Genomic DNA, 27,339 nt, shown 5'->3' on the forward strand with positions numbered 1-27,339 from the left:
AAAATAGATTTTGCTGGATCCCACTGCTTCAGATACAGTAGATCTGAGCCGGTGCCCAACAGCTTGCATTTCTAATGAGTTCTCAGGTTCTTCTGAAGCTGCTAGCCTGGGGACCACACTGTGGTGAGAAAACCTTCCCTAGATACAATTATGGTGCACCAGCAGGTAACTGCTCAGTGTGCATGCAGGCCAAATTTCACCAAAGATATGGGAGAGCCGCCATACCCAGTGCATCACCATTTTGTCCACTTTTTTCTCCCTCTTCCTACATCAGGCAGACACAACCGTAAAACGTGGGTGGAAGCCTGAGATGATAGGCATACCAGTGAATTAACGGGTTTTGAACAGCCATCTGCACTTCTGAGATGATACTAAAGCTAAAACTCTACCCCTAGGGAAACGGTCAGGCTCATCACCCAGATCTCAGCTTAAGATGAAGAGGAGCCCTACAAGGATATGGAACTGCAAAACACAGTGAACTCCAACTTCAAGCAGATTATTTTGGTGCTCTTTGCCCAGTTTCCCATTTGGGGAGACAGGTTACTCCCAACAGGAGGCAGGAAAACCACTGAGTTACAACAGCCACTTCATTCAACTTGTCCTCTATCTACTAAATGAAAAAGGCTGACTTCATGGGTGCCCTAAAGATACTACAGACGCTAGCTGAGCAAGTAGCCTGGGGATGAAATGTAGGGCACCAGCCAACATGCATAAAGCATAGAAAGCTGTGGGGCTTGGCTTTCTGGGGCAGGAGTGGATGTTCTTAGTATATTTCAACCAAGATTTAAAACATTAATAATCTTCAAAAAACCAAGACCACTGGAGAGAGTAAGAGGCTTGTTCATTGACAAACAAGGGGGCAGGACCCTTATCTTCAGGCCCTGACCACCACAGGAGGGCCATGTTTTTGCAATGGGACTATGGTAGGTCATTCTTGGCTTCAACTCTGGCCTCAGCTCTGGAGCCACTGTCAGATGTGCTGGAGAGAAAGGGAGGGCCTGAGAAGAGTCTGGAGCTGCTCCATCCTGCAGGCTCTGTACAAGCCCACAGCCACAAGGGCCCCTACAGCCACCACTCCTAGCTCCTTCCTCCAAGTAGGGTGAGAGGAGCAGACAGCAAAGGCTGTACCCTAAAGAAAAGCCTCCTGTTACAACCCGACTGCCCTGGCAGCAATTTGTGGCTTGCTCATGCTCAATACAGTCCCATTTCCTATTAAGACTCAACTCAAAAGGTTTTAAATCTGTGCACAAGGAGACAACAAATAAATCGCATCTAGTTTTATAGGCATTTAATAGTTTACCAATTGGTACAATAAGATTTTTTAATATGCAGAAAACATGAATAAATTTTGTTTTACACAGTCTGAGAGCAACAAATCTTACTGTAAAACACAAGAGCAATATTATATACATTCCTTTACTGATTTTTTTAAATTGTGTCAATCTCTTCAGCTAACTCACAATCTGGGGAACTGGTTTCTCCAATCACCACCTCTGCAACGTTCATAGGAAATCAATGCTTGCCTTCATGTCAGAGGCAGGATGAACTTCTAACTCCAAGATTTTGTGTTTGTTTCTATCTTCAGAGTGAGCTTTAGGGGTGCCTGAAGATAGGCAGGACAAGAAAGCAGCTACTTACATGATACAGTGGAAAGATAAAAAGGCCAGTTCAGTCCAGTCGTGACTTGTAAATCCAGCTTGCCCTCCCCCCAGCCCACTGGAAAAAAAAAAATCTTTTTCACCGATTGTGTACATGTCGCTTCTCTACCAGGAGATTCTTCTTTGCATCATCTAAATTAATTAACACATTGGACTTATATACAGCTGGAGAGAAAAGAGTAACCATTTTAAGTGCCTTTTCCTTCAACAATTTTAACTTCAGTTGCTTAAGGATTATCAAGCCACCACTGTCAACAAAACAAAGCATCTTTTACTTTTAAATAGTTTTTCTTTAAATAAATTTAGAAAAAAAAACTAATGAGTGATATTACCTGGAAATTCACATAGAAACAGAAAGAGGCAGACAGGAGAGCAGGGCACTGACAGGAGACGGGGCTTGGTGACCTAGAGCCAAGTTCCCCATGACTACAGCGAGGGCTCCACAGCCTGGACGACTTGCTAACACTAGTGAGTTTTAGAGCAGTGCTCTAGGCACACCATTGGTCACACCACACACAGACAAAACAGGACGGTCTTAGTCTCCTAAAGTGCAAGATGTCATGTCAAAAAGCAACTATTCTCCAAGCAATGTCTAAACCACAGTTTCCGTGGCTTGCACTTTCTAGAGTGCAGCTAGGATTTCTTGGGCACGTTACATTAGGGTGGCACTGGAATGTCTGTTTTCACACATACACAAGTCAATAATCACCTGCAATTCTACCAGCTTTTTATTTCTTACATAAGTGGCCAATTTGATTGAGAAAGTGTCAAAGCAGCAGTGAACCTCTAAACCAATTAATAAATTCCTCTACTTACAATCCAAACCAGTAACCTCATCATTGTACTTATCCCAGGCAAGGCACAGGGTTAGACAGCAGACAGAGAGAACAGAGGAGACAGGACGAAAGGGCATCAGCAGGGCAGTGCCAAACAACAGTGCAGGAAACTGCTGCAAGTCTGATTCCCGATTGTGGATGGATCATTCTTTCCCTACCCCCCAACCTCATTATTCAAACAGGGCTTGTTACATTTGGATCCAGTTGAGGACCATCCCTGAGATTCAATGTTGGCTGCTTCTTAAACGGAGGATGTCTGGTAACTCAAACAAGCAGCAGGCCGTGGCAATCTCCCAAGTAAGGGTGACTTTGTTTAGAATAATATGGTTTCTCCTCCTGTGTTAGCCAAAGTCACTGTATGCTGCAGGGGGGAAAAAAACCAGCAGACAGCAGCAGCTTGTTTCCTCCTAAATCAGTACCATTTTTTCCTTTACTGTTCACATCTATGAGTGATTTCTAGATGTTGTGGCTTACCCTTAAACAATTTGTGTTGCTACATGCTAAAAATGAATTAAAATACAAGACATTTATACATGTACAAACAAATGTTAAGATGCACCATTTCTATGTATTTATATTTCTTAAAATAGGACAGGAAATAGCAGCAAACAAGAACAAAGATATTTTCCATAGCTTTTGTAGAAAAATCCAGTCAGAACAGCTAAGGGGAAACAAACAAAAAAAAAGACTTGTCAATATGAGTATGGTTGTGAGGCAATATTGTTCTGAAAGTCATTCTACTGTATTTAAGGAATTATCTTAAGCTGTAATGTTTGTCTTAAAAAATAGCCATTACTTCCCAAAACACTTTTCCATCCAGAGACATCTCTCAGGAATTATTAAAAACAAGCAAACAAGAAGACACAAAGCTGCTTCTAGTAAACGTAAGGCCTATTCTCTGTGAATCTAACAGGACATTAACTAACCCTTTTCTTTTTCAGCAACCAAATTTCCATTAAATACTAAAAAGAACATTTAAAAAATCACATATTACACAAATGAATAAAATGCACTTCAGAATAAATTTCTTTGTTAAACTGTCTTATTTCACTGTTAACTTTTCAAATGACTTTCTTTAAAAAAAATGTTGGTTAGCTAAGCAATGGAATTATTAATGATCTGCAGTGGAATATTGTTTCCAAAGTCACAGACAAAAATTCTCTTAAACCTACTTTGGATCACAATATACAATATATCAGGGATGTGTAAAATGCTGAACAACCCAACTGGGGGCAAGGAGGGTGGTTAACAGAAGGGATTTCCATTAGCTGGGAAAAATTCCCACAGAGTCAGACCTAGTTTTCAGAAGCATTAGGATCCAAAAGGGTTTGTTCTAAAGCATGGTAGTCCATAGCAAAATTTATTCTGTATGTTTTAGCACTTCTTAAAAAACCCAGGACATGGAGGTTTTATGTGTGTGACATATATATACAGACTTATCCATTTATAGATAGGCCCATATAAACATTTATAAATAAACAAAAGGTGAAAACAAAGTACATTTTTATGCATGTTCCATTAAACCCTGTCTTTTTCTTTTATCCTGTTAAGTTAAACACAGTTCAAATCAATATCAGATTCATACTGAACAAACTGCTGTATTTCTCCCGTTCCCTTAAAATGGGCAAACATAACCTTTTCAGTAATTTCTCTGTCATTATGTAATGCACATTGCACATCCCTAAAAAACATCAAAAACAAAATAGTGATTTGTACCATGACACAGTCAAAGGAAAGATTAGACTCTACTTGTAGGAAACATCACTATATAGTCTATAATACGGAGAATACAACTAGAAGTGTGTCTAGTGTAGAAAATAGAAGCTTAGAGTATTACAGTGTTTTTAACTTCTTTACAAAGCATTAAGACCCAAATGAAACAAATGATTTGCTATTAGCTGCTGAGATTTCTCTTATTTGAGATTTACGTTATTTTCCTACATAAATATACCACTGCCCTTGCTTGACAGGCTGCTGAAATAAATGCACCCTACTGACTGGGCAAATGTGTCATGACAAAAATCCCGATGTGTAATTCCCATTAATTACACAGACGGTTCAGAAGATTTTGAATTGTAGCCTTATTATCTAACATCCTTAAAGAAGATTTATTAAGCACACTTAAGTGATGTTACATAGATACACATTTCAGAAAAAGCCCTAATAACCACCACTTTCCTCCAAATGAGGCCATCAAGTCAGGCACCAACATACAGCAGAAAGAAAAACAGGAATTAATAATCCAACATAAAATGACACTGTCAACTATTCAGTTTAGTGCCCTAGTTCAATTTATTCAACTTCTGCCTTCTTAGGCCTGGTGTGACCAATGCCAGCCCAGGTTTTTAAACCCTATGGTACTTCTAGACAACGTATGTAAATTTACAGTATACAATTTGGATTCACCATGCATGAATACTTTGTGTGTAACATTTAATAAGCTCAATCTACATCCAGAATAATTTACATGAAAGGACAATATTTATTTAAACAGAGCTCAATGGGGTAACCATGGTATCATCAGAGTGCATCCAGAGGAGAAAAGGGAGGAGGGGCCAAATGAGACTCAATCAACGGCACTCCCACACCTTTACTGTTTGATCTACACTGCCAGTAACCACATATGGTGCCGTCTTATGGAAATCTGGAAGAGAAAGAAAAGGCTTATTTTAAAACCAGATTGGTCTAGATGTATTTTTAACAAGCCACAAAATAATACCTATTTTTTTCTGTAGATACGCACACATCCATCCCCAGAAGTTATCAAGCTTACCAACTGGGTTAGGAAAGCTAAGACTTAATGATTAAACCTCTTATTAACACCTCAATAAAAATACCTACCCCCACTATTTCCATTCTCAACTAAGGCTGAGTAAGCACTCAAATCTAAGGATGACAATAAGGATGGCCTCAATGTGTCTATTTCCTGAACACTTACCATGTTCCAAGCTTACTACACTAATGCTTTATACTCATTTTTAATCCTTTAACAATTCTGTGAGGTAGGCATCAGCCCTATTCTACTGAGGCTTTATAAATAGATCCATCATATCCTCATGTATTATATTTTCGTGTACTCACTGTCTTAAATTCTAGATTCAGGTCTAGATAATATTGAGGATGTTCATTAAACTTAAAAACAATTCTGTGAATTCCCAGTACATGACAGTATATACATGCCAGAGGAAGAAAGTCCAGTTAAGATTTCCTGTGAGAAATTTACAAACTAGTAGGGGAGAAAAATTACCCATCAGAGTAGGTCAGTAAGCATCCTCTTCACAATTCTAGTTTCCAAAACCAATGTTGTGCAATGGAGAAAGTAATTTTTTTATTATAAAGCTGATGATGGAGAGAGAGAGTTAAGGAAAGGAGAATTTAAAACAAGTGATAGGAACCCCCGAAGTTTTTAACCTGTCTTCTCTATTCTGCCCTGAAACACATGGTCATTTCTTACCTGGAAAAGTCCACATGGTTACGCAAAACTGTTATATCTGGCATCCAAAATCTAACTGCTGAGAAACCTCACAATTTGTACATACCCAAGGAGGTAACAAAGTGTTCATGCGCATTGAGGGTCTTCATGCATCGCTTGTTCTTGTAATCCCATACACGGAGGGTCTTGTCATCAGCACAACTCAATATAAACTTCCCCCCAGAATGGAACAGAACTCCACGTACCCAGTTATCATGACCCACCTTAAAAACAAAAAGGTATTTGACTTAATAAAGGGATAAATTTTTTAAAATAGCTTCAATGAAAACAGTAGGTCATTACTCAAAGTGCACTGAAACTACATGCACCAAAAATGTCAATGCCAAAGAGAAAAAAGAAAAAAAATGTGTAAGGAATTCTTCTAGATAAAAGGAAACTGGCAACTAACAAGACGTGACCATTAAATGCAATGTTTGATGCTTGACTGGCTCCTGAACAGAAACTAAAATATAAAGTTTTATTTTATAAGTTTATATAGGACATTACTGGGATAAATGGAGAACACCTGAATATGCAGTGTGTTTATTAAATTTCTTGAGTGTGATCATTTTATTGTGGTTATATAGTAGAATACCCTTATTCTTAGGAAATGCATGTTAAAATATCTGGGACCAAGTGTGATGATGTCTGCAAATAACTCTCAAACTGTTCAGCAAAATTTATGCACACACACACACAGAATGAAAAATGTTAGTAACTGAAGACTCTAGGTGAAGGAAATACAGGTATTTACTACATATGTATTCATCCATCCATTTATATCCCACCCCAGCAGTTTTAATTTTTGCAATTTATCCTAAGAAATAAGTAAGAATGTGCCCAGAGATTTAGTTAACAAAGATGTTCATCAAAGCAGGGTACGTAATCAGAGTAGAAGAGTATCGAAGGACATGAGCAAGTGTCACATACCTCCTAAATCAAAAGACAGCTACAAAGCAGTTTGTACAGCATGATACCTCTAAGTATAAAAATACTCATGATACGGCATGAGTATTTTTTAAAAACTCATATTTATCTACAAAGAAATTTAAAAAGGTTTAGAACAGTATAGTCCAATAATGTAGCTACTAGTCACATGTAGCTAAATATAATCTAACTAAAATTAAATAAAATCAACAATTCAATTCTTCAAGCCTCACTAGCCATATTTCAAGAGCTCAAGAGCTCCAGGTGGCTAGTAGCTCTGATACTGGATAGTGCAGATACAGAACATCATCAAAGAGAAGTTCAACTGGACAGCTCCAATCTAGAGGAATATACTTGCTAAGTATTACTAAGTATGTGATTTTAAGTATGGTTAAGTATTATTAAGTATGGTGGAGTGACAATATTGAGTATGGTAGGGTGATTTTAATTTTCTTCTTTTAGCTTTTCTGTATATCTCTAAATTTTTCTACAATGTAAATAACCATACTGCTTTTGTAAAAGAACCAAAAAAAGAGCTATTTTAATTTTAAAAAATATATAACGAAAGTGACAAACCATTTGCTTTATTATTAGTGACCTAAAAAGTCACCAATCACTAGAGGTAGAGAAGCCTCTATGTAGTCAAGTCACATTTCTTGTGGCCACCCAAAATAAAGCATCCTCCTTCAACTGAAAAGTGGGAGCCGGAAACCTCCAAGGAAATGAACGGTGACATATATTGTTACAAAACAGAAGAGCACACGCTTTCCAATTTTATATGTAGATAACCTTTTCTATCAGCAATATACCTGAATTCAACTCAGAACACTACTAAAGAGTTTAATTTCCATTTAATCAATTCTTGGTGATATAGGCACAATACAAAGTATCTGTATCATATTCTACAGAGAGACAATCACTTCAAGGTACAGTTAACACTTAAGGAATCTTTCAAACAAATACAGATTTCAAATTATAAAAACTGCTGCCAAATTAATGCCTGTATATTCCTTTAGAACTCTCTTAGGCAAACAAAAATGTCCATAATCCTATATTATCATTTATATATCCTCATAATGAAATCTAGGTGTTCCTAAAATGAAATAAGCATTTCCAAGTCATAAAGCCAGTTAGTACTATTAGTTTCAGAATGGTAAAATAAGCCAAATAAACTGGGCAATGTGAACAAACAGGTAATAGTTAAAGGGTTTCATATTAAATATAGTGAAACAAAGAAGCACACAGCTTCAAAAATGAATGAGTCCATAATAATACTATTTCTACTCCATAGGAGATACATAATTTTTAGATACAGTGAGCTAAAATCTCCTGCTCAGCACTGACTGGCTTTGTAGATTCAACATACAACATGACATTTGATAGGAATAACGTTCACTGTAACAATGGAATTACAAAAGTTTAAGAAACAGTACCTGAAGTTATTTTAAAGACTGGAATGATTCTGATTACTTAATAAGATATCACAAGGCATCTAACCCAAAAAGTTAAAAGCACAGTGAAGATGCAAAGAGGTGGTAAGTTTATGTAAACTTACAAGTGTCATAAGGCACATGCCAGTACTGACGTCCCACATCTTAATAGTTTTGTCTCTGGATCCAGACAGTAAGAATGGCCCAGGCTTGCCACTTTTTTTAGTCTACAGAAAACACAAAAAGTTTCCTGTATAAGAAGTTAGGTTAAGGACTTTAAGTAACTTCTGTTTACCAATGATATATACTCCCAATTTTGTAAAGGTGCAGTTTTTTTGATAAATAAAAACCGTATCCATTTAAGGCATACAACTCAATGTTTTGAGATATGTATAGTTAACATATCCATTACTTAACTCCCGGCCTTTTGGAGGTAAGATAACTTCTCTATCCTCTTAGCAAATTTCAAGTATATATTATAGTATTATTAATTATAGTTACCATGCTTTACATTAGGTCTCCAGGATTTATTAATCTCATTTTTCTCTATTGAAATACACAAGTGTCCTGACATACCTACGCTACACAGGAAGGACCCAGATAATATAAAAATAAAAAATCTCCACTTAGGTTAAGATCAGTTTCCACAGTACCAATGGATGATAAATCTACTGCTTGAGACTTCTGTAATCAATAAGATTTAAAAACTATTTAATTCAGCCTTTAATGTAAAGTCCAGCCAGTATCAAATTAATGACATGGCCAATAACTACCACCAGAGGGCAGTAAAAAGAATTTGAAAATGCAACCAGCCAGCCAAAAATAGATTACTTTATAATCTCTATAAAACTTTCAGTTAGAAAAACAATTGGGGGTGGGAGAGATTCTCCTCCTTCATTTATTAAAATGTAATTTAAAAAATCCATACAGGAATGCCTCTATAAAAAATAAATGTGGTCAATTTTGGCTCATCTAACTTATTCACAGGAAAAATACTATGTAATTTATTTTTAAGGCATTAATCACTAAGAATGAAATCATGAAGAACATAAATTGAGAATCATAAAGAAATATAATAAAACTCCAGACTCAGCTAATGATTGAGTATTAAAGAACTCCATATGAAATATTCTTTATTTAGTAAAACAAGTACTTGAGTACTGAACTGTATTTCACCATAAATTTAAAAAGGAAATAATTACGTTAATTAAAATAGGCTATAGATAACTTTAGCCTCTGCCATAAGTTTCATTTTGCACTGGTATACTCTTAGAACAATGGTATTTCTGATACATTTAAATGAACACTTTTATTCTTCAGGAGAACCCCCATCCCCAGCACATATCATGTGTCAGCTACTAGCAATAATAATCCTTGGTTAAACAATATAAACACATCCGCAAGTTAGAAAGAGTAGAGGATTTCAAGATTCAGAATTCTGGGATGGACATTTTTTAATGCATTAATGTCCCTGAAATTGAGCATAAGTAGTTATCTCAAATTCTGAGACATCAGCAATAAAATCATGAAATGAGAAGTAAATCACATAGTACCTCAGATCCTGTTGCTTCAGAGATGGAGGAAAATGAGCTTTCTGGAGCCCAGGAAATACATTCTACCACATGCTCATGTTCTCGGAGCTCTGCCTTGCATTCCTTTGTTGCTACGACCCACACGCGCACGGTCTGGTCATTGGAACAGCTGGCTATCAGAGTGCCATCCTGATTTGGCCGCACCATACGTACCCATTCTCTGTGTCCTGTGAATGTCTTCACACAGTAGCTGTCAAAATAAATTAATAATTTACACTGTGAATGGCAATTGTTGGGACACTTCCAGAAGTAATACAAAACTAACTATGCACTGGAATGAAAAGAATGGAACAGAGTTAGGAAAATCATGTGCACATCAACATGATAAATGTACATTTCTGGTTAATAAAAGATGTGGACAGGCTGGAAAGTCAGTTAAAATAAGCTGATGGGAGTATCATTAAGGAACTAACCAAATCAACACAGTCTAGAAGGTAAAATAGAAAATAAAATCTTCCATAACTAAACACATACAATAAACCTAACAAAAATAATTCCATGCTCTCACTGGTACATAGATTAAAGTTTTATCGTAAGAATCAAGTGTAATTCTAAGCACAACCAAATTAAGCCTAACTGGGGCATACCTGTACAAATATTGTTACATTTTATTTCAACTCACAGAGAGAGCACCTAAAAGGAGACCAGAGAAAATAAGCCATTGCACAGAAAACAGCTCTCAAGGACACAGATTCTTTTAATAATTTATTCTTTTCTGGGATACATTTAGAGATCAAAACTTAGTTTTAAAGCATATAGCACAACTGTCACAGTGATCATTCTGGGTTAAAGCCAAAACTACTGGGACATCAAGAACACAATTTTGGGTTTTTTGTTTGTTTAGTATCTCTTTAGCTGACAACTTTTCTACTAAATCTACTTACCCAGTTTGCACTTCCCACATTTTAATAGTTTTATCCCTTGAGGCAGACACTATATGATCTCCATTGGGCATGATGGCTACTGAAGAAACGTTGTGGTCATGGCCTACAACATACAACACAGCAACATATTAAGTGGTATGACACCAAGAGCAACTGAACTTCAGTGTACCACAGGATTTCAAATATCACAGCAATTTTAAATAAAATAGGCTTTATATAACTTGGTAAGAAACTTGGATTTATATACAAATAAGAAATTAGTAATTTAATTAAATAATCCACAATGAAATATGTAGCCAGCTCAATTTATGATTGTCATCCTGTACAACTATCTTAAAATCACAAGGCATCAATATCATCAGCATTTGAATATATCAATACATGGAATGTTAATACATAAAGTGTGGAAAAACACAAAATTTTCCATGGTTGATAATCTAAGATATAATATAGAAATAAGATAGGCAAAGCTAAACAGAATGGTTAAGGAAATGGGGATTTGGTTCTAAACTTAAACTTGTGGTTGAAAATTATCCATTGCTGATTTTCAACAACAAAAAAAAGCCTTATTTTTTAGATAATTGCATTATTCCATACACATTATCACATTCCTAGTTAGATATCCTTTGCAGACAAAGACCCAGAGAGTCTTCATAAATATATTATTTTAAGGCATATATAATGGTAGGAAAGAACTCTTTTCTCTTAGATTAGAGCAACAAGTTACAGGCTACTTAGAGAAACATAAATATTAGATTTTACAATTAATTCAAGAGAATTCCTTTAATTTGATAGGCTTTCTGATGCATTTAATTTGACAGAAAACCCACCCCTTTATGTAATTTTACATACCTTATTCATGTACTGATATCACTGGATTATCTATTTTTAAAAATTTACTACCAATATAGTATATATTCATTATATACAATCCAAACATTTAAAGTCCATTATGTTTAAAGAAACAACAAAAATCCTCACTCAGTGAGCACCTTCTATGTGCCATGTAGTAAACCAAGATGATCTAAGTGTACAATCTCATTTTATCCTAACAAGGCCATGACTTAACGTTACTTCTACCTTGCAGATAGAATTTCCTAATGCCATAAGTAAACAAGGAGGAATCTGAACCCAGATATCTGATTCTTAAGCCCATGCATGCTCTTTCCACAAAGCCTCAGAATAGTCTCCATGACAAGATATAGTCTGAACAACCTGAAGGAGACTACAGTGTATCTGAACTTTAAAAGTGAGCAATGGAATCTGGGTTTCAGCTATTACTACTCTTTGGACTTCAGTTTCCCAATTGACAAAAATTTTAAAAATCCAGTAGCTTCATTTTCTCTTTTTCTCAAACATAGACAGATGTCCTAAGGAGCTTTTCTTATCCAAAAACATTTGCGAAATCAAATTAAGTATTTTATATAAACCAGTAAGAGATACCTAAAATCTTGTAACAGAAACAACTCCCTACTACTGTGGCTTATCCGTGTACTATCTAGATCATATGTTCCACCAATATAGATAAGTAAGAGCTGAATGCAGGGAACCTGCACTGTCAGAAAGCAATATTCTTCTCTCTGGAATGCCATGTTATATGTCTGTATAAAAAGTACTGTCCTCTGCCCCTTACCATGCATGGTTCGGATGCATTCAAAGCCCTGAAAATCCCATAGTTTAATGGTCATATCTGCAGAACAAGAAGCCAGGAGCTTGCCACTGTGGTCAAATGAAATATCCTGTACAGAGTCTGTATGCCCCTTAAGAGTTCGTTCAAAATCTCCAGTCTCATAATCCCACACCTGCCAAGTGAACAGAAAATTGGTTAAGATCAACCCCTTACTTCTTTCTTGTTTTACATTAGCACTCAACAGGCCAGTCTGGCACCTTAGTAACTAACTACACAAGTGACCAAGGGTAACTGTCTTTGAAATAGCTCATCTTCAAGTATAAATTGTTTTTTTTTCTACAGAGAAAATCAATGTTACAATTAAAATAGAACTCTTGTTCCACATTATCTACCACATACTTAATGATTAGGTATATAAAGACACAAGACAAAGTCCCTTCCTGGTCTGTTAGCAGGCAATAGACATGTAAAATAAGTTTAAGTACAAAAACAAAAAGTTTCATGTGGTTACGTTTATGGGAACAAAAGGAAGTACTAAATTCTAGTAGACAAGCAGAGCTCAGATATCTAAGAGGCCAAGAAAAAACTTTACAGTAATTGTCCATGAATAGCAGATTAACAAAAAGCCTATGTCATTTTGATATAAAAACCTTAAGTCACATTCACACTTTTTAAAGATAATTTTTCTGACAATAAATAAGCTATCAAAAATATTAGAAACACATCTCATGAACATACTGAATGTGGCCAAATGCCAATTTGAAGTTCGACCATTAATCAACACCAAATACAGGCTCTGAAATCAACAGCTGATTGCATTCTTTCCATAGTAAGTTCAGATTCTTCTATGGTAGGGTATATATCAACCGATTTAGAAAAACTCAGAAAATAGATGGCATGGTTTCCCTTTTTTCTTTTGTATTTTTTTATTGGAGTGTAGTTGATATACAATGTCATTATTAGTTTCAAGTATACAACACTGTGGTTCACCAGTTAACCCACACATTATTAAATCCTCACTCCAACTAGTGCAGTTACTATCTGTCAACATAGGAAGATGTTACAGAATCAACTGGCTGTATCTTCCATGCTGTACTACCATCTCCATAATCTACTTATATTATGATTGAGATTTTTGTGCCTCTTTATCCACCTCTAACTACCTCCAACCATTCCCCCATGTCACTTCTCAATGTCCAGGAATTTACTGCTATTTTGTTCTTTTTGTTTTGTTGTTTTTAGAGTCTTCTGGTAAATGAAATCATATGGTACTTGTCTTTCTCCACCTGGCTTATTTCACTTAGCACAATGCCCTCTAGGTCCGTCCATGCTGTCATAAATGAAAGCCTTTCTTTCTTTTTTTTTTTTTAGGGCTAAATAATATTCCATCCTGTGTATATATATATACATCTTCTTTATCCACTCATCTATTGACAACTTCATTGCTTCCATATCTTGGCTATTGTAAATAATGCAGCAATAAATATAGGGGTGCATATATCTTTTCAAATCAGAGATTTTGTTTTCTTTTGGTAAATTCCTAGGAGTGGAATTGCTGGGTTGTATGGTACTTCTACTTTTAGTTTTGAGGAACCTCCATACCGCTTTCCATAGTGGCCGCACTAACTGACATTCTCACCAACAGTATAGGAGGGTTCCCTTTTCTCCGCATCCTCACCAACACTTGTTATTTCTTGTCTTTTGGATAGTGGGATTCTAACTGGTGAGAGGTGATTATCTTATTTTGGTCTTGATTTGCATTTCCATGATGATTAGTGATGTGGGGCAGCTCTACATGTACCTGTTGGCCATCTGTATTTCTTCTTTGGAAAAATGTTCGGGTTCTCCACTCATATTTTAATTGGGTCATTTGGTTTTCTGGGTTTTTTTTTTTTGATGTTGAGTTGTATGAGTCTTTATATATTTTGGATGTTAACCCCTTATCAGATAAATAGCTTATTTATATATTCTCCCACACTGTAGGTTGCCTTTTTGTTCTGTTGATGGTTTCCTTTGCCATACATAAGTTTTTAGTTTGATGTAGTCCCATTTGTTCATTTTGTATTTTGTTTCCACTGCTTGGGGAGATGTGTCCAGAAAAAACTGGTCATGTTTATGTTTGAGATTTTTGCCTCTGTCAGTTTCCAATTTTTTCTATACTTTATAAGTAGAGTAACTGTATATACTTCATTATCCCATCCTCCCCTTGTTTTTTACCCTAAGGATTTTTCAATGCCATTAAAAACTTAGCAAACATTCTTTTTTAAAGGAATTTCTACTGTTGGCTAGAATTTTTCATTATAGAGAACATTATGTAAGTGACTCTTTAAATACTGAAAAATAATAGGTCCTCATTTTGCAAGACTTGGGTCCAACACTGATGATGAAAAATAATTTTGGGTCAAAAGTATAAACTTTCAAGTCCTTTATATATTCTGCCAAATTGTTCTCTCATAAGATTGTATCTAATGCAGATACAATTGTATCTAATGAGAATGCCTGCTTCATCAAATTCTTATTAACACTGAGAATTCTCACTTAAAAAATAAAATAATGAGAATGCCTGCTTCATCGAATTCTTATTAACACTGAGAATTCTCACTTAAAAAATAAAATATTTTGGTAGTTTTGATATACACAGTAATTTTAGTTTGCATTTATTCTACAACAAATAGTAAGGACAAAACTTTTGTTATTGTTGGTTAGCCATTTTTTCTTCCATGAATTGTCTACTCATGTCCCTACAATACATTTTTCTATTCAGATATACTAACTATTGTTTTTCCTATGTCAAAGTTGGTAATCCTTCATCTGCTTTGTTAGTTCAAGATACTTTTCAGTTTTTTGGTTCACTTTTTAAATAATTAAGTTATTTCTAAATGATAAATAAGATTTAAAAAATTTAAATGACAGAATTAAAAATACAATCATGAACTTATTCCAAGTATCCTCAGGTTATCATTTTTACTAAATTATTATAGTTCAAATATTGATGATGTTAAAGCATGGCCTTAAAAGGAACATACCATTTGTATTTAACATATGCACAGGATAAATTATTTCATATAATAAAAATCTTAATTTTATAACAATTAATTTTAACTTACATCAGCTACAGTTTATTGAGCCTTTACCATCTATCTAAACTGCCAGGCACTATACCATGACATATAATGTTATGTGCATTATGTATACATTATTTTAAGCAGAAAAATTTTATGACATGGATAACCTTTAATCACCCTTCCAAATAAATGAGAAAATTGAGCCTTCAACATATCAAGCACTTTGCCCAAGACACCAAAAAATTACAAATAATTCTTTTTGTAAATTTCTTTTGAGTTTTTTGGGAAGCAGCTCTATCACAATCATCATTTAGAAATTACGTAGTTTTACCACAACTGGAGAAAGAAAAGTATAGAAGGGAAACAGAAACTGTTTTCATTCCACAAAATATCCAAGGAAGACTAAGTTATGAGAAAAAAAGCTTTTTCTGTAAAAATGAATAGAACAGTATTATTTATGACAGTAGATGACTGGAAATAACTTAAAATGTCCAAAGGAAGATTTGTTAATGGTGCTAAAAAACTGGTGACATTGAATACTCCTTTAGTATCAGGTCAGTACTGTTTTAAGCATTTTCCATGTATTAACTCATTTAATCCTCCCCAAAACCCTATAAGACAGGTACTGTCTTCATTACCTAATGAGAAAGAGAAGCACCATGATCACGTTAATTATTAAGCAGTGAGCTCGGAACCTGAACCCAGAGCCTGTGCTCTTGATCATTAACTACTCTATGAAGCCTCCACATATAAATAAAATGGTAAGCTTATTAAAACCACTAAAATGCTGATTCGCTAGAAACAAAGAAAGGTTGTCTAAAATAAGTTTAATCACAAAGGAAACAAAACTAAAATATAAATCCTTTTCATTAATGAAACAAGTGTATGTGCACACATTAAACAAAGACTAAATGGAACCGTATGTAACTAGTTGCTATGTGGTATGATTATAAATTTAAAAAATTTTGAACTTGCATTTGTAGTATTTTAAAGTTGACTCAGTAGTTATATATTTCAAGATGGCACCTGCTGCAAAATCAGTAATTAAGACTGGGTTTTCAAATTGTTCAGGAACATCTACCTTCACCCTTATGCTTCATAATAACAGCAGTGCAATTTTATAGTAAACAAGACCATGGTGAAATCAGTAACTTCATTACATGTCTACATACACTTGAAAACATGCAATATATTAATGTATTAGATATGTAATTATCTTGGCCTACAGAAATACATGATGAACATGTGAAATTAAGACATTCTTCCAATTACTCTGTAGCCTGCCCCATGGATCACCAGCCCACAGGACAGAAGAAAGTCACTGATTCAGAAACTGAAGACCACATAACAAAAACATAAAACAGTGTTTAATTTGAAGACCAGGTTAAGTATAGTCATATGTAAATCATTTCTGCATTTTATGCTGGACTGCTATGTGATATATACGATCCCAATCTACTCGAATTTTCTTAGTTACACATCTAACAATGAAGCTTAAAATCTAGAACTTAATGTGAAATAAGCCTCAGAGAAGAAACACCTACCTAAACCCTTTAACTACATTTTGCTTCTCTTTCTGCAGGTGATTATACAATTGTTACTGTGTTTTATCTAGATCAAAGGGAATTATAAAAACAGCTTTTTTCCTGATTAAAAAAATAAAACATTAAAAAATATATGTTTATTGTGAAAAATACAAAAATGAGAGAAATAAATGATGTAAAGTGAAAAACTCTTACATTCCCACACCCCCGGACAGAACTGTTTAGTTTGGAATCTAAGTCAATATTAAATACATCAAGGAGAGTCCAATTTAAATATATCTTGTATTGAGTTATTTTGCAGAATATAATCCATCCCTTGACTTCCTAGTCTTATAATCCTGTTTTCATCTACACCTCTGCTTAAGTGGCACACATTTTATCTTCATTCTCCAAGAACAAAAATTATTCAAGCACTAGATGTCTATTGCCTCAGTCACAACAATGAATTGTGGCACCCAATTTCCTCATATTTATCAGTGAACTTTATTTGTCAGCTTGCTTCTCAGGAGCTACAATGAAATTTTATTCCAAGTCTGTCTTTAAGGGTTTAGAACCAATCACACAGTTTCAAAGAGTCCCTCATGTCCCTCTGCTGAGGTCCTCATTTTCAGGATCTTTTTATTTTTCTTTCATTTAATTAACTTTAAATCTGGTCTTAATAAGTATCCTCTTAATAAGTATCCTATTACATATCATTAAATTTTGGAAAAAATTACCTTAATTGTAGCATCCTCTGAAGCAGAGACCATAACACTGAACACAGGATGGAAAATAACTCGAGTGACTGGACTTCTATGACCACTTAATGCATATTTTTCTGGTGGACGAGGTATCCATTCTTTTGGGTCTCGTTTCTGACCAAGGGGTCCACCTGACGTAAATTCTTCTTTTGCTTCATTTAGCTTTGATTCTAATTCCATAACCTTGAGAAGGAACACATAGCTATGTAAAGACAGATTCTGACAGAAATACTGTATCTGACATTTTTTAAAATGGTCTTTATTTTTCATTTTATAGGCAGGACACTTGAAAACTTTTCAGTAACTTACAAAGCATTCATCAGATTTAATTGAAAATGATCTATACTATATACCACCAAAATTTTAGTGACGTGACAAAACTGAAAATTCAGAAAAATCCAGTATAAACTGTGTCTTAATTACTTAGGTCAAAAAAAATTTTTTTTCAATTGTTATCTACTAATCAGAGGAAGAGCAGTGCACCTATCATGGTCTCTCTAAATCTGCTACTTCCAGTAAATTCTTTCCAAATGATGGTTTACATTATACATGCTAATAATAGTAATATTAATAATAAAAGCTGACAATCATTGCACATCTATATGATAGGCACTTTTCTAAGCGCTTTTTATGGTTCAACCTATATTATAACAAGGTTATTTATTCTGACTTTGCCTACTACAAGTATAAATTTTAGGGCCAGAATACATTTATTGCCTTCACTTTACAGGTAAAGTAAAAGCTCAGAGATGAAAAGGGCTTCTTTAAGCACATACTTTGGTGCTCTTTTCCAGCATCACATTGGCTGCATGTATTCTTCCCATCTAAGTGCACAAAGGAGTTCTTTTCAGTATCAGCTCCTTGAAATCAGGGTTGTGTAGATTCAACCCAGACAGTACCCGGATTGCACTGAGCTGGCATGTATCCACAATGACCTATCTAGGTCCAAATTTTTTTTAATCAATAGAAATATATTTTCATTTGCCCTTTCAACACTAAAGATAATTAATGTAGAAGAATAATTTATGTTATGACAGTATTTTCAGGAAGTTTAAATAACAACACTCTGAAAACAACTGACTTTAAAGCAAAAAGACTTAGTTACCTTCTTTTGTAATCTAATAACGGAAGTCCATTTTTTTTCCAAAAGACCAGCATATTTCTTATCTAATTCTTCATTCTAAAGAAAAAATTGAGAACCTTTTAAAAAATGGCTCAACTACAACAGTTCAAGACATATGGACCATTCATTCATCTCCAAACCCAAAAGTTGCTAAAAATCTGACTATACCAAAAAAGGGGAGTGAAAGCCAAGCTTAGTGCCAAGTAAACCACAATAACAAATGGTAAGAACTGAGGCGACTGTTAACGACTGATAACTGAGTAAGATCCAAATACGATTTTACTGATAGAGAAAAATCATTGATGATACTATGAATAATTATAGAAAAGTCAAACATACCACATCTAATTCAGCTTCCTTCTTAAAAACTGAGTATGCCTCTTCATAGCCATTTGAACGAAGATAATCTGCTATAGCTCGATTTCTGAAAGAAAACAAAATCAAGTGACTCCCAGCAAAATCTCATTTCTATTTTCAAGAAATCTATTTAAATCTTATAAATCTTAAGTCGTTCTTTTAAAGCGTATTTTCCTTTCCAAATCACACAAGTTTTTCACAAAAAAGGAATCCCCCCAAAGGCTTCTAAAACATTTATTAGCCCTGTCATAGTACATCTGTAGTATTATTAGTATTATTCTTGTATGTTCAATTAAAAGTTTCTAATGTGTTGCTTATCTTATGAGCTGTGGGCACTCTACAGATCAAGATATGGCTTATATAAGTTGGTATCAATTTGTAACAGTAATCAATTTTGTTTCCATTTACATTTAGCATTCCCTTGCTACTTGTTATGTCAACACTCAAAAAATTACAATTTAAATTTAGTTTTGCAAAGAGCATCATTGTGACAAAATTTAAGTAAGTATTTCAATATTAGAAACAACTTTATAAACCACTAGAGTGGGTGGAAAAACAGAGCACAATCTATAAACTTAGTATACTATCACAGAATGAGACATCCATTTAGAATTAGAAACAACTCAGCTGAATTAGCAGAAGCCTTTTCATGCTCTTCTTACATTTTTTCAAAGAGGGAATCAGCTACCTCCCTCCTAAGGCAACCTATTCCAACGTTTCTCAATTTTTTTGAGCCTTAAGTCTCTCATCGTGAGAGAAATAGTTGTTCGCTTGGGATTTCCTTAAAAATATTTTAAATTAATTTATAAGTTTATATACATACACAAAGTTAAAATTTAAATATATAGGTATATGATAGAAGGTCCTATCTACCACTGACCCCCCAATCTACCACCCCTGAGGCAACCAGCATAAATACATATAAACACATATACATACAATCTTCTAATCAATTCTTGTTCTTGAAACAAACTGCAGTACACTAGTATAATGACTTACAAAGTCACATAAATGCAGTCTTAGCAATTATTCCTTATCAGATGTAAATCTGCTTTAAAAAAAAATGCTGCATTCCATTATACAGACATATGCTTTACTACTACAAAGCTGATCACTATCATGACAATCCTATCAAAGCCACTCCCACCTATTGTTTTAGGAAATAAAAACACTCTAGTAGTACTGTAGAATTGGTGGAATCAAGTTTGGATTCAAAGGCATATTAAAAACAAAAACAAAACAGTGAAGAAAGATAATAGCGAATTAGAGCAAATATTTTATATTTCAGGTAATTATCAGCATACCAAAGATTAAATTACAATAACTAGTGGAAGAAGGGTAGGGTCAGCACATCACATTAGTGGAGAGTGGATTGAAGCAAGGTAAATTCTTACTATTATTGTCTCTGCTGTGCCTTCTGGCCCTTTCTACTAAGGGTTAACTCAATTCAGTTCATAAGAAGCATTTTATTTACACAGAGGTGAAATCTACTTCCTTTCAGTATTCACCATGTGATTCTACTTCGGCCTTCCAACAATACAATACAAAGTAGGAAGGCAATGACTCAAAATACTCTATCAAATATTGTATTGTCAAAGCCTCTATTACAAACCTTCAACAAAAACAGATTTCCCTTTGGTTAGAATATCCCAAGTAATAAGGGACAAAGTAACTAAAAGACATCTATTTCTTAGCTTTATTTTATTTTTCTTTTAAAAAACCAACAGAAGATTGGAGCCAAGATGGTGGCGTGAGTAGAGCAGCGGAAATCTCCTCCCAAAACCACATATATCTATGAAAATATAACAAAGACAACTCTTCCTAGAATAAAGACCAGAAGACACAGGACACCATCCAGACCACATCCACACCTGTGAGAACCCAGTGCCTCGTAAAGGGGGTAAGATACAAGCCCCAGCCCGCGGGACCCGAGCTCCCCTTCCCGCAGCTCCCGGCAGGAGAAGAGTAGGCAGAGCGGGAGGGAGACGGAGCCCAGGACTGCTGAATACCCAGCCCCAGCCATCTGGGCCACAGCGCAGACATAGTGCATGCGCAGGGGACCCTGGATACTAGGCAAACAGGGCAGCAAGAACAGTGAGCGGGTACCGGAGGCCTGGCGCCGGAGGACATAAGAAAAGCGAGCAGCCTTTTTTTTTTTTTCTGTTTTGGTTTTGCGAGCGCTTTTTGGAAGTCTTAAAGGGATAGGGACCCCAATACTAGGGAAACAGGGCAGCAAGACCGGTGAGCTGATGCCTGAGGCTGATGCCTGAGGCTGGCGCCGGAGAATGAAGAAAAACGAGCGGCCATTTTTATTTTTATTTTTTTAATTTTACAAAAAAATTTTTTTTTCTTTGTGGTCGTTGTTTTGTTTTGGCGGGTGCTTTTTGGAAGTCTTAAAGGGGCAGGGCGGGACACTTAATCCAGAGGTAGGGAATCCGGGGATCTCCGGGCACCCTAACCCCTGGGCTGCAGGGAGCAGGGAGGCCCCTTACGGACATAAATAGCCTCCAGGCCGCTGCCCCTCCAACAGGAATCCACCATTTTGGAGCAGAAGCCCGAACCAGGCCACGCCCACAGCAACAGCGGAGATAAACTCCATAGCAGCCGGGCAGGAAGCAGAAGCCCTGTCTACACGCAGCTACCCAGCACAAGCCACTAGAGGTCGCTGTTCTCCCAGGAGAGGAGGGCCACAAACCAACAAGAAAGGAAGTCCTTCCAGCCGTCACTCGTCCCAGCTCTGCAAACCATTCCTATTACCATGAAAAGGCAAAACTACAGGCAGACAAAGATCACAGAGACAACACCAGAGGAGACAGACCTAACCAGTCTTCCTGACAAAGAATTCAAAATAAGAATCATAAACATACAGAGATGCAGAGAAATACGCAAGAGATATGGGATGAAGTCCGGAGGGAGATCACAGATGCCAGAAAGGAGATTACAGAAATGAAACAAACTCTGGAAGGGTTTATAAGCAGAATGGAAAGGATGCAAGAGGCCATTGATGGACTTGAAACCAGAGAACAGGAACACATAGAAGCTGACGTGAGAGATAAAAGGATCTACAGGAATGAAACAATGTTAAGAGAACTGTGTGACCAATCCAAAAGGAACAATATCCGTATTATAGGGGTTCCAGAAGAAGAAGAGAGAGGAAAAGGGATGGAAAGTATCTTGGAAGAAATAATTGCTGAAAACTTCCCCAAACTGGGGGAGGAAATAATCAAACAGACCACGGAAATACACACAACCCCCAACAGAAAGGATCCAAGGAGGACAACACCAAGACACATAATAATTAAAATGGCAAAGATCAAGGACAAGGGAAGAGTTTTAAAAGGCAGCCAGAGAAAGTAAAAAGTTCACCTACAAAGGAAAACCCATCAGGCTAACATCAGACTTCTCGACAGAAACCTTACAGGCCAGAAGAGAATGGCATGATATATTAAATGCAATGAAACAGAAGGGCCTTGAACCAAGGATACTGTATCCAGCACGACTATCATTCAAATATGATGGTGGGATTAAACAATTCCCAGACAAACAAAAGCTGAGGGAATTTGCTTCCCACAAACTACCTCTACAGAACATCTTACAGGGACTGCTCTAGATGGGAGCACTCCTAGAAAGCGCACAGCACAAAACACCCAACATATGAAGAATCGAGGAGGAGGAATAAGAAGGGAGAGAAGAAAAGAATCTCCAGACAGTGTATATAACAGCTCAATAAGCGAGCTAAGTTAGGCAGTAAGATACTAAAGAGGCTAACCTTGAACCTTTGGTAACCACGAATTTAAAGCCTGCAATGGCAATAAGTACATATCTTTCAATAGTCACCCTAAATGTTAATGGGCTGAATGCACCAATCAGAAGACACAGAGTAATAGAATGGATAAAAAAGCAAGACCCATCTATATGCTGCTTACAAGAAACTCACCTCAAACCCAAAAACATGTAGAGACAAAAAGTCAAAGGATGGAAAAACATATTTCAGGCAAACAACAGTGAGAAGAAAGCAGGGGTTGCAGTACTAATATCAGACAAAATAGACTTCAAAGCAAAGAAAGTAACAAGAGATAAAGAAGGACACTACATAATGATAAAGGGCTCAGTCCAACAAGAGGATATAACCATTCTAAATATATATGCACCCAACACAGGAGCACCAGCATATGTGAAACAAATACTAACAGAACTAAAGGGGGAAATAGACTGCAATGCATTCATTCTAGGAGACTTCAACACACCACTCACCCCAAAGGATAGATCCACCGGGCAGAAAATAAGTAAGGACACGGAAAATAAGAACAACACAGTAGAGCAGATGGACCTAATAGACATCTATAGAACTCTACATCCAAAAGCAACAGGATATACATTCTTCTCAAGTGCACATGGAACATTCTCCAGAATAGACCACATAGTAGGCCACAAAAAGAGCCTCAGAAAATTCCAAAAGATTGAAATCCTACCAACCAACTTTTCAGACCACAAAGGCATAAAACTAGAAATAAACGGTACAAAGAAAGCAAAGAGGCTCACAAACACATGGAGGCATAACAACACACTCCTAAATAATCAATGGATCAATGACCAAATCAAAATGGAGATCCAGCAATATATGGAAACAAACGACAACAACAACACTAAGCCCCAACTTCTGTGGGATGCAGCAAAAGCAGTCTTAAGAGGAAAGTATATAGCAATCCAAGCATATTTAAAAAAGGAAGAACAAGCCCAAATGAATGGTCTAATGTCACAATTATCGAAATTGGAAAAAGAAGAACAGATGAGGCCTAAGGTCAGCAGAAGGAGGGACATGATAAAGATCAGAGAAGAAATAAATAAAATTGAGAAGAATAAAACAATAGCAAAAATCAATGAAGTCAAGAGCTGGTTCTTCGAGAAAATAAACAAATAGATAAGCCTCTGGCCAGACTTATTAAGAGGAAAAGAGAGTCAACACAAATCAACAGTATCAGAAACGAGAAAGGAAAAATCACGACGGACCCCACAGAAATACAAAGAATTATTAGAGAATACTATGAAAACCTATATGCTAACAAGCTGGGAAACCTAGGAGAAATGGACAACTTCCTGGAAAAATACAACCTTCCAAGACTGACCCAGAAAGAAACAGAAAATCTAAACAGACCAATTACCAGCAAAGAAATTGAAGCGGTAATCAAAAAACTACCAAAGAACAAAACCTCCGGGCCAGATGGATTTACCTCGGAATTTTATCAGACATACAGGGAAGACATAATACCCATTCTCCTTAGAGTTTTCCAAAAAATAGAGGGGGAGGGGATACTCCCAAACTCATTCTATGAAGCTAACATCACCCCAATACCAAAACCAGGCAAAGGCCCCACCAAAAAAGAAAACTACAGACCAATATCCCTGATGAACGTAGATGCAAAAATACTCAACAAAATATTAGGAAACTGAATTCAAAAATACATCAAGAGGATCATACACCATGACCAAGTGGGATTCATCCCAGGGATGCAAGGATGGTACAACATTCGAAAGTCCATCAACATCATCCACCACATCAACAAAAAGAAAGACAAAAACCACATGATCATCTCCACAGATGCTAAGAAAAAGTTTTTGACAAAGTTCAACATCCATTCATGATAAAAACTCTCAGCAAAATGGGAATAGAGGGCAAGTACCTCAACATAATAAAGGCCATCTATGATAAACACACAGCCAACATTATATTGAACAGCGAGAAGCTGAAAGCTTTTCCTCTTAAGACTGGGAATAAGACAGGAATGCCCACTCTCCAAACTGTTATTTAACATAGTACTGGAGGTCCTAGCCACGGCAATCAGACAAAACAAAAAAATACAAGGAATCCAGACTGGTAAAGAAGAAGTTAAACTGTCACTATCTGCAGATGACATGATACTGTACATAAAAAACCCTAAAGACTCCACCCCAAAACTACTAGAACTGATATCGGAATACAGCAAAGTTGCAGGATACAAAATCAACACACAGAAATCTGTGGCTTTCCTATACACTAGCAATGAACCAACAGAAAGAGAAATCAGGAAAACAACTCCATTCACAGTTGCATCAAAAAAAAAAAAAAACCTAGGAATAAACCTAACCAAAGAAGTGAAAGACTTATACTCTGAAAACTACTAGTCACTCTTAAGAGAAATTAAAGGGGACACTAACAGATGGAAACTCATCCCATGCTCGTGGCTAGGAAGAATTAATATCGTCAAAATGGCCATCCTGCCCAAAGCAATATACAGATTTGATGCAATCCCTATGAAACTACCAGCAACATTCTTCAATAAACTGGAACAAATAATTCAAAAATTCATATGGAAACACCAAAGACCCCGAATAGCCAAAGCAATCCTGAGAAAGAAGAATAAAGTAGGGGGTATCTCACTCCCCAACTTCAAGCTCTACTATAAAGCCATAGTAATCAAGACAATTTGGTACTGGCACAAGAACAGACCAATGGAACAGACTAGAGAATCCAGACATTAACCCAGACATATATGGTCAATTCATATTTGATAAAGGAGCAATGGACATACAATGGCGAAATGACAGTCTCTTCAACAGATGGTGCTGGCAAAACTGAACAGCTACATGTAGGAGAATGAAACTGGACCATTGTCTAACCCCACATACAAAAGTAAACTCAAAATGGATCAAAGACCTGAATGTAAGTCATGAAACCATTAAACTCTTGGAAGAAAACATAGGCAAAAACCTCTTAGACATAAACATGAGTGACCTCTTCTTGAACATATCTCCCCGGGCAAGGAAAACAACAGCAAAAATGAACAAGTGGGACTATATTAAGCTGAAAAGCTTCTGTACAGCAAAAGACACCATCAGTAGAACAAAAAGGAACCCTACAGTATGGGAGAATATATTTGAAAATGACACATCCGATAAAGGCTTGACGTCCAGAATATATAAAGAGCTCACACGCCTCAACAAACAAAAAACAAATAACCCAATTAAAAAATGGACAGAGGAACTGAACAGACAGTTCTCCAAAACAGAAATACAGATGGCCAACAGACACATGAAAAGATGCTCCACATCGCTAATTATCAGAGAAATGCAAATTAAAACTACAATGAGGTATCACCTCACACCAGTAAGGATGGCTGCCATCCAAAAGACAAACAACAACAAATGTTGGCGAGGCTGTGGAGAAAGGGGAATCCTCCTACACTGCTGGTGGGAATGTAAATTAGTTCAACCATTGTGGAAAGCAGTATGGAGGTACATCAAAATGCTCAAAACAGACTTACCATTTGACCCAGGAATTGCACTCCTAGGAATTTACCCTAAGAATGCAGCAATCAAGTATGAGAAAGACCAATGCACCCCTATGTTTATCGCAGCACTATTTACAATAGCCAAGAATTGGAAGCAACCTAAATGTCCACCGATAGATGAATGGATAAAGAAGAAGTGGTACATATACACAATGGAATATTACTCAGCCATAAGAAAAGGGCAAATCCTACCATTTGCAGCAACATGGATGGAGCTGGAGGGTATTATGCTCAGTGAAACAAGCCAAGCGGAGAAAGAGAAATACCAAATGATTTCACTCATCTGTGGAATATAAGAACAAAGGAAAAACTGAAGGAACAAAACAGCAGCAGAATCACAGAACTCAAGAATGGACTAACAGGTACCAAAGGGAAAGGGACTGGGGAGGATGGGTGGGTAGGGAGGGATAAGGGGCGGGGAGAAGGGGGGTATTAAGATTAGCATGCATTGTGGGTGGGGTGGGAGAAAGGGGAAGGCTGTACAACACAGAGAAGGCAAGTAGTGATTCTACAACATTTGCTATGCTGATGGACAGTGACTGTAAAGGGGTTTATAGGGGGCACCTGGTATAGGGGAGAGCCTAGTAAACATAATATTCATCATGTAAATGTAGATTAATGACACCAAAAAAAAAAAAAAAAAGGCAGTTCCTGTGTGGAGATCTCCAGTGAGTTCTACACAAGGGTATAAAGGGTATATAAAAGTGTAGGCAAAGGGTCTGTTTGTGTTTATACAGAGGATCAAAGCCTAAT

The 27,339-nt window shown here is 36.3% G+C and overlaps 1 protein-coding gene across 3 annotated transcripts in view; it reads right to left on the reverse strand.

Annotated features, from left to right (window-relative positions):
* Positions 1 to 1,271: 1,271 nt before the first annotated feature.
* PAFAH1B1 (platelet activating factor acetylhydrolase 1b regulatory subunit 1) overlaps positions 1,272 to 27,339 on the reverse strand; it is a 94,930-nt gene continuing 68,862 nt past the window's right edge. For all 3 annotated transcript variants that reach the window (XM_036906128.2, XM_036906126.2, XM_036906127.2), the window contains 9 exons: positions 19,241 to 19,325; positions 18,884 to 18,958; positions 17,755 to 17,961; positions 12,433 to 12,601; positions 10,800 to 10,902; positions 9,877 to 10,105; positions 8,449 to 8,550; positions 6,034 to 6,190; positions 1,272 to 5,138 (listed from right to left, as the gene is read on the reverse strand). In XM_036906128.2, the coding sequence (XP_036762023.1) occupies positions 5,065 to 5,138; positions 6,034 to 6,190; positions 8,449 to 8,550; positions 9,877 to 10,105; positions 10,800 to 10,902; positions 12,433 to 12,601; positions 17,755 to 17,961; positions 18,884 to 18,958; positions 19,241 to 19,325 (1,201 nt within the window). In that variant the 3' untranslated portion in view covers positions 1,272 to 5,064. The remainder of the gene's footprint in view (positions 5,139 to 6,033; positions 6,191 to 8,448; positions 8,551 to 9,876; positions 10,106 to 10,799; positions 10,903 to 12,432; positions 12,602 to 17,754; positions 17,962 to 18,883; positions 18,959 to 19,240; positions 19,326 to 27,339) is intronic.

This window comes from Manis pentadactyla, chromosome 4, assembly GCF_030020395.1.
Source record: "Manis pentadactyla isolate mManPen7 chromosome 4, mManPen7.hap1, whole genome shotgun sequence".
NCBI classification, from domain to species: domain Eukaryota; kingdom Metazoa; phylum Chordata; class Mammalia; order Pholidota; family Manidae; genus Manis; species Manis pentadactyla.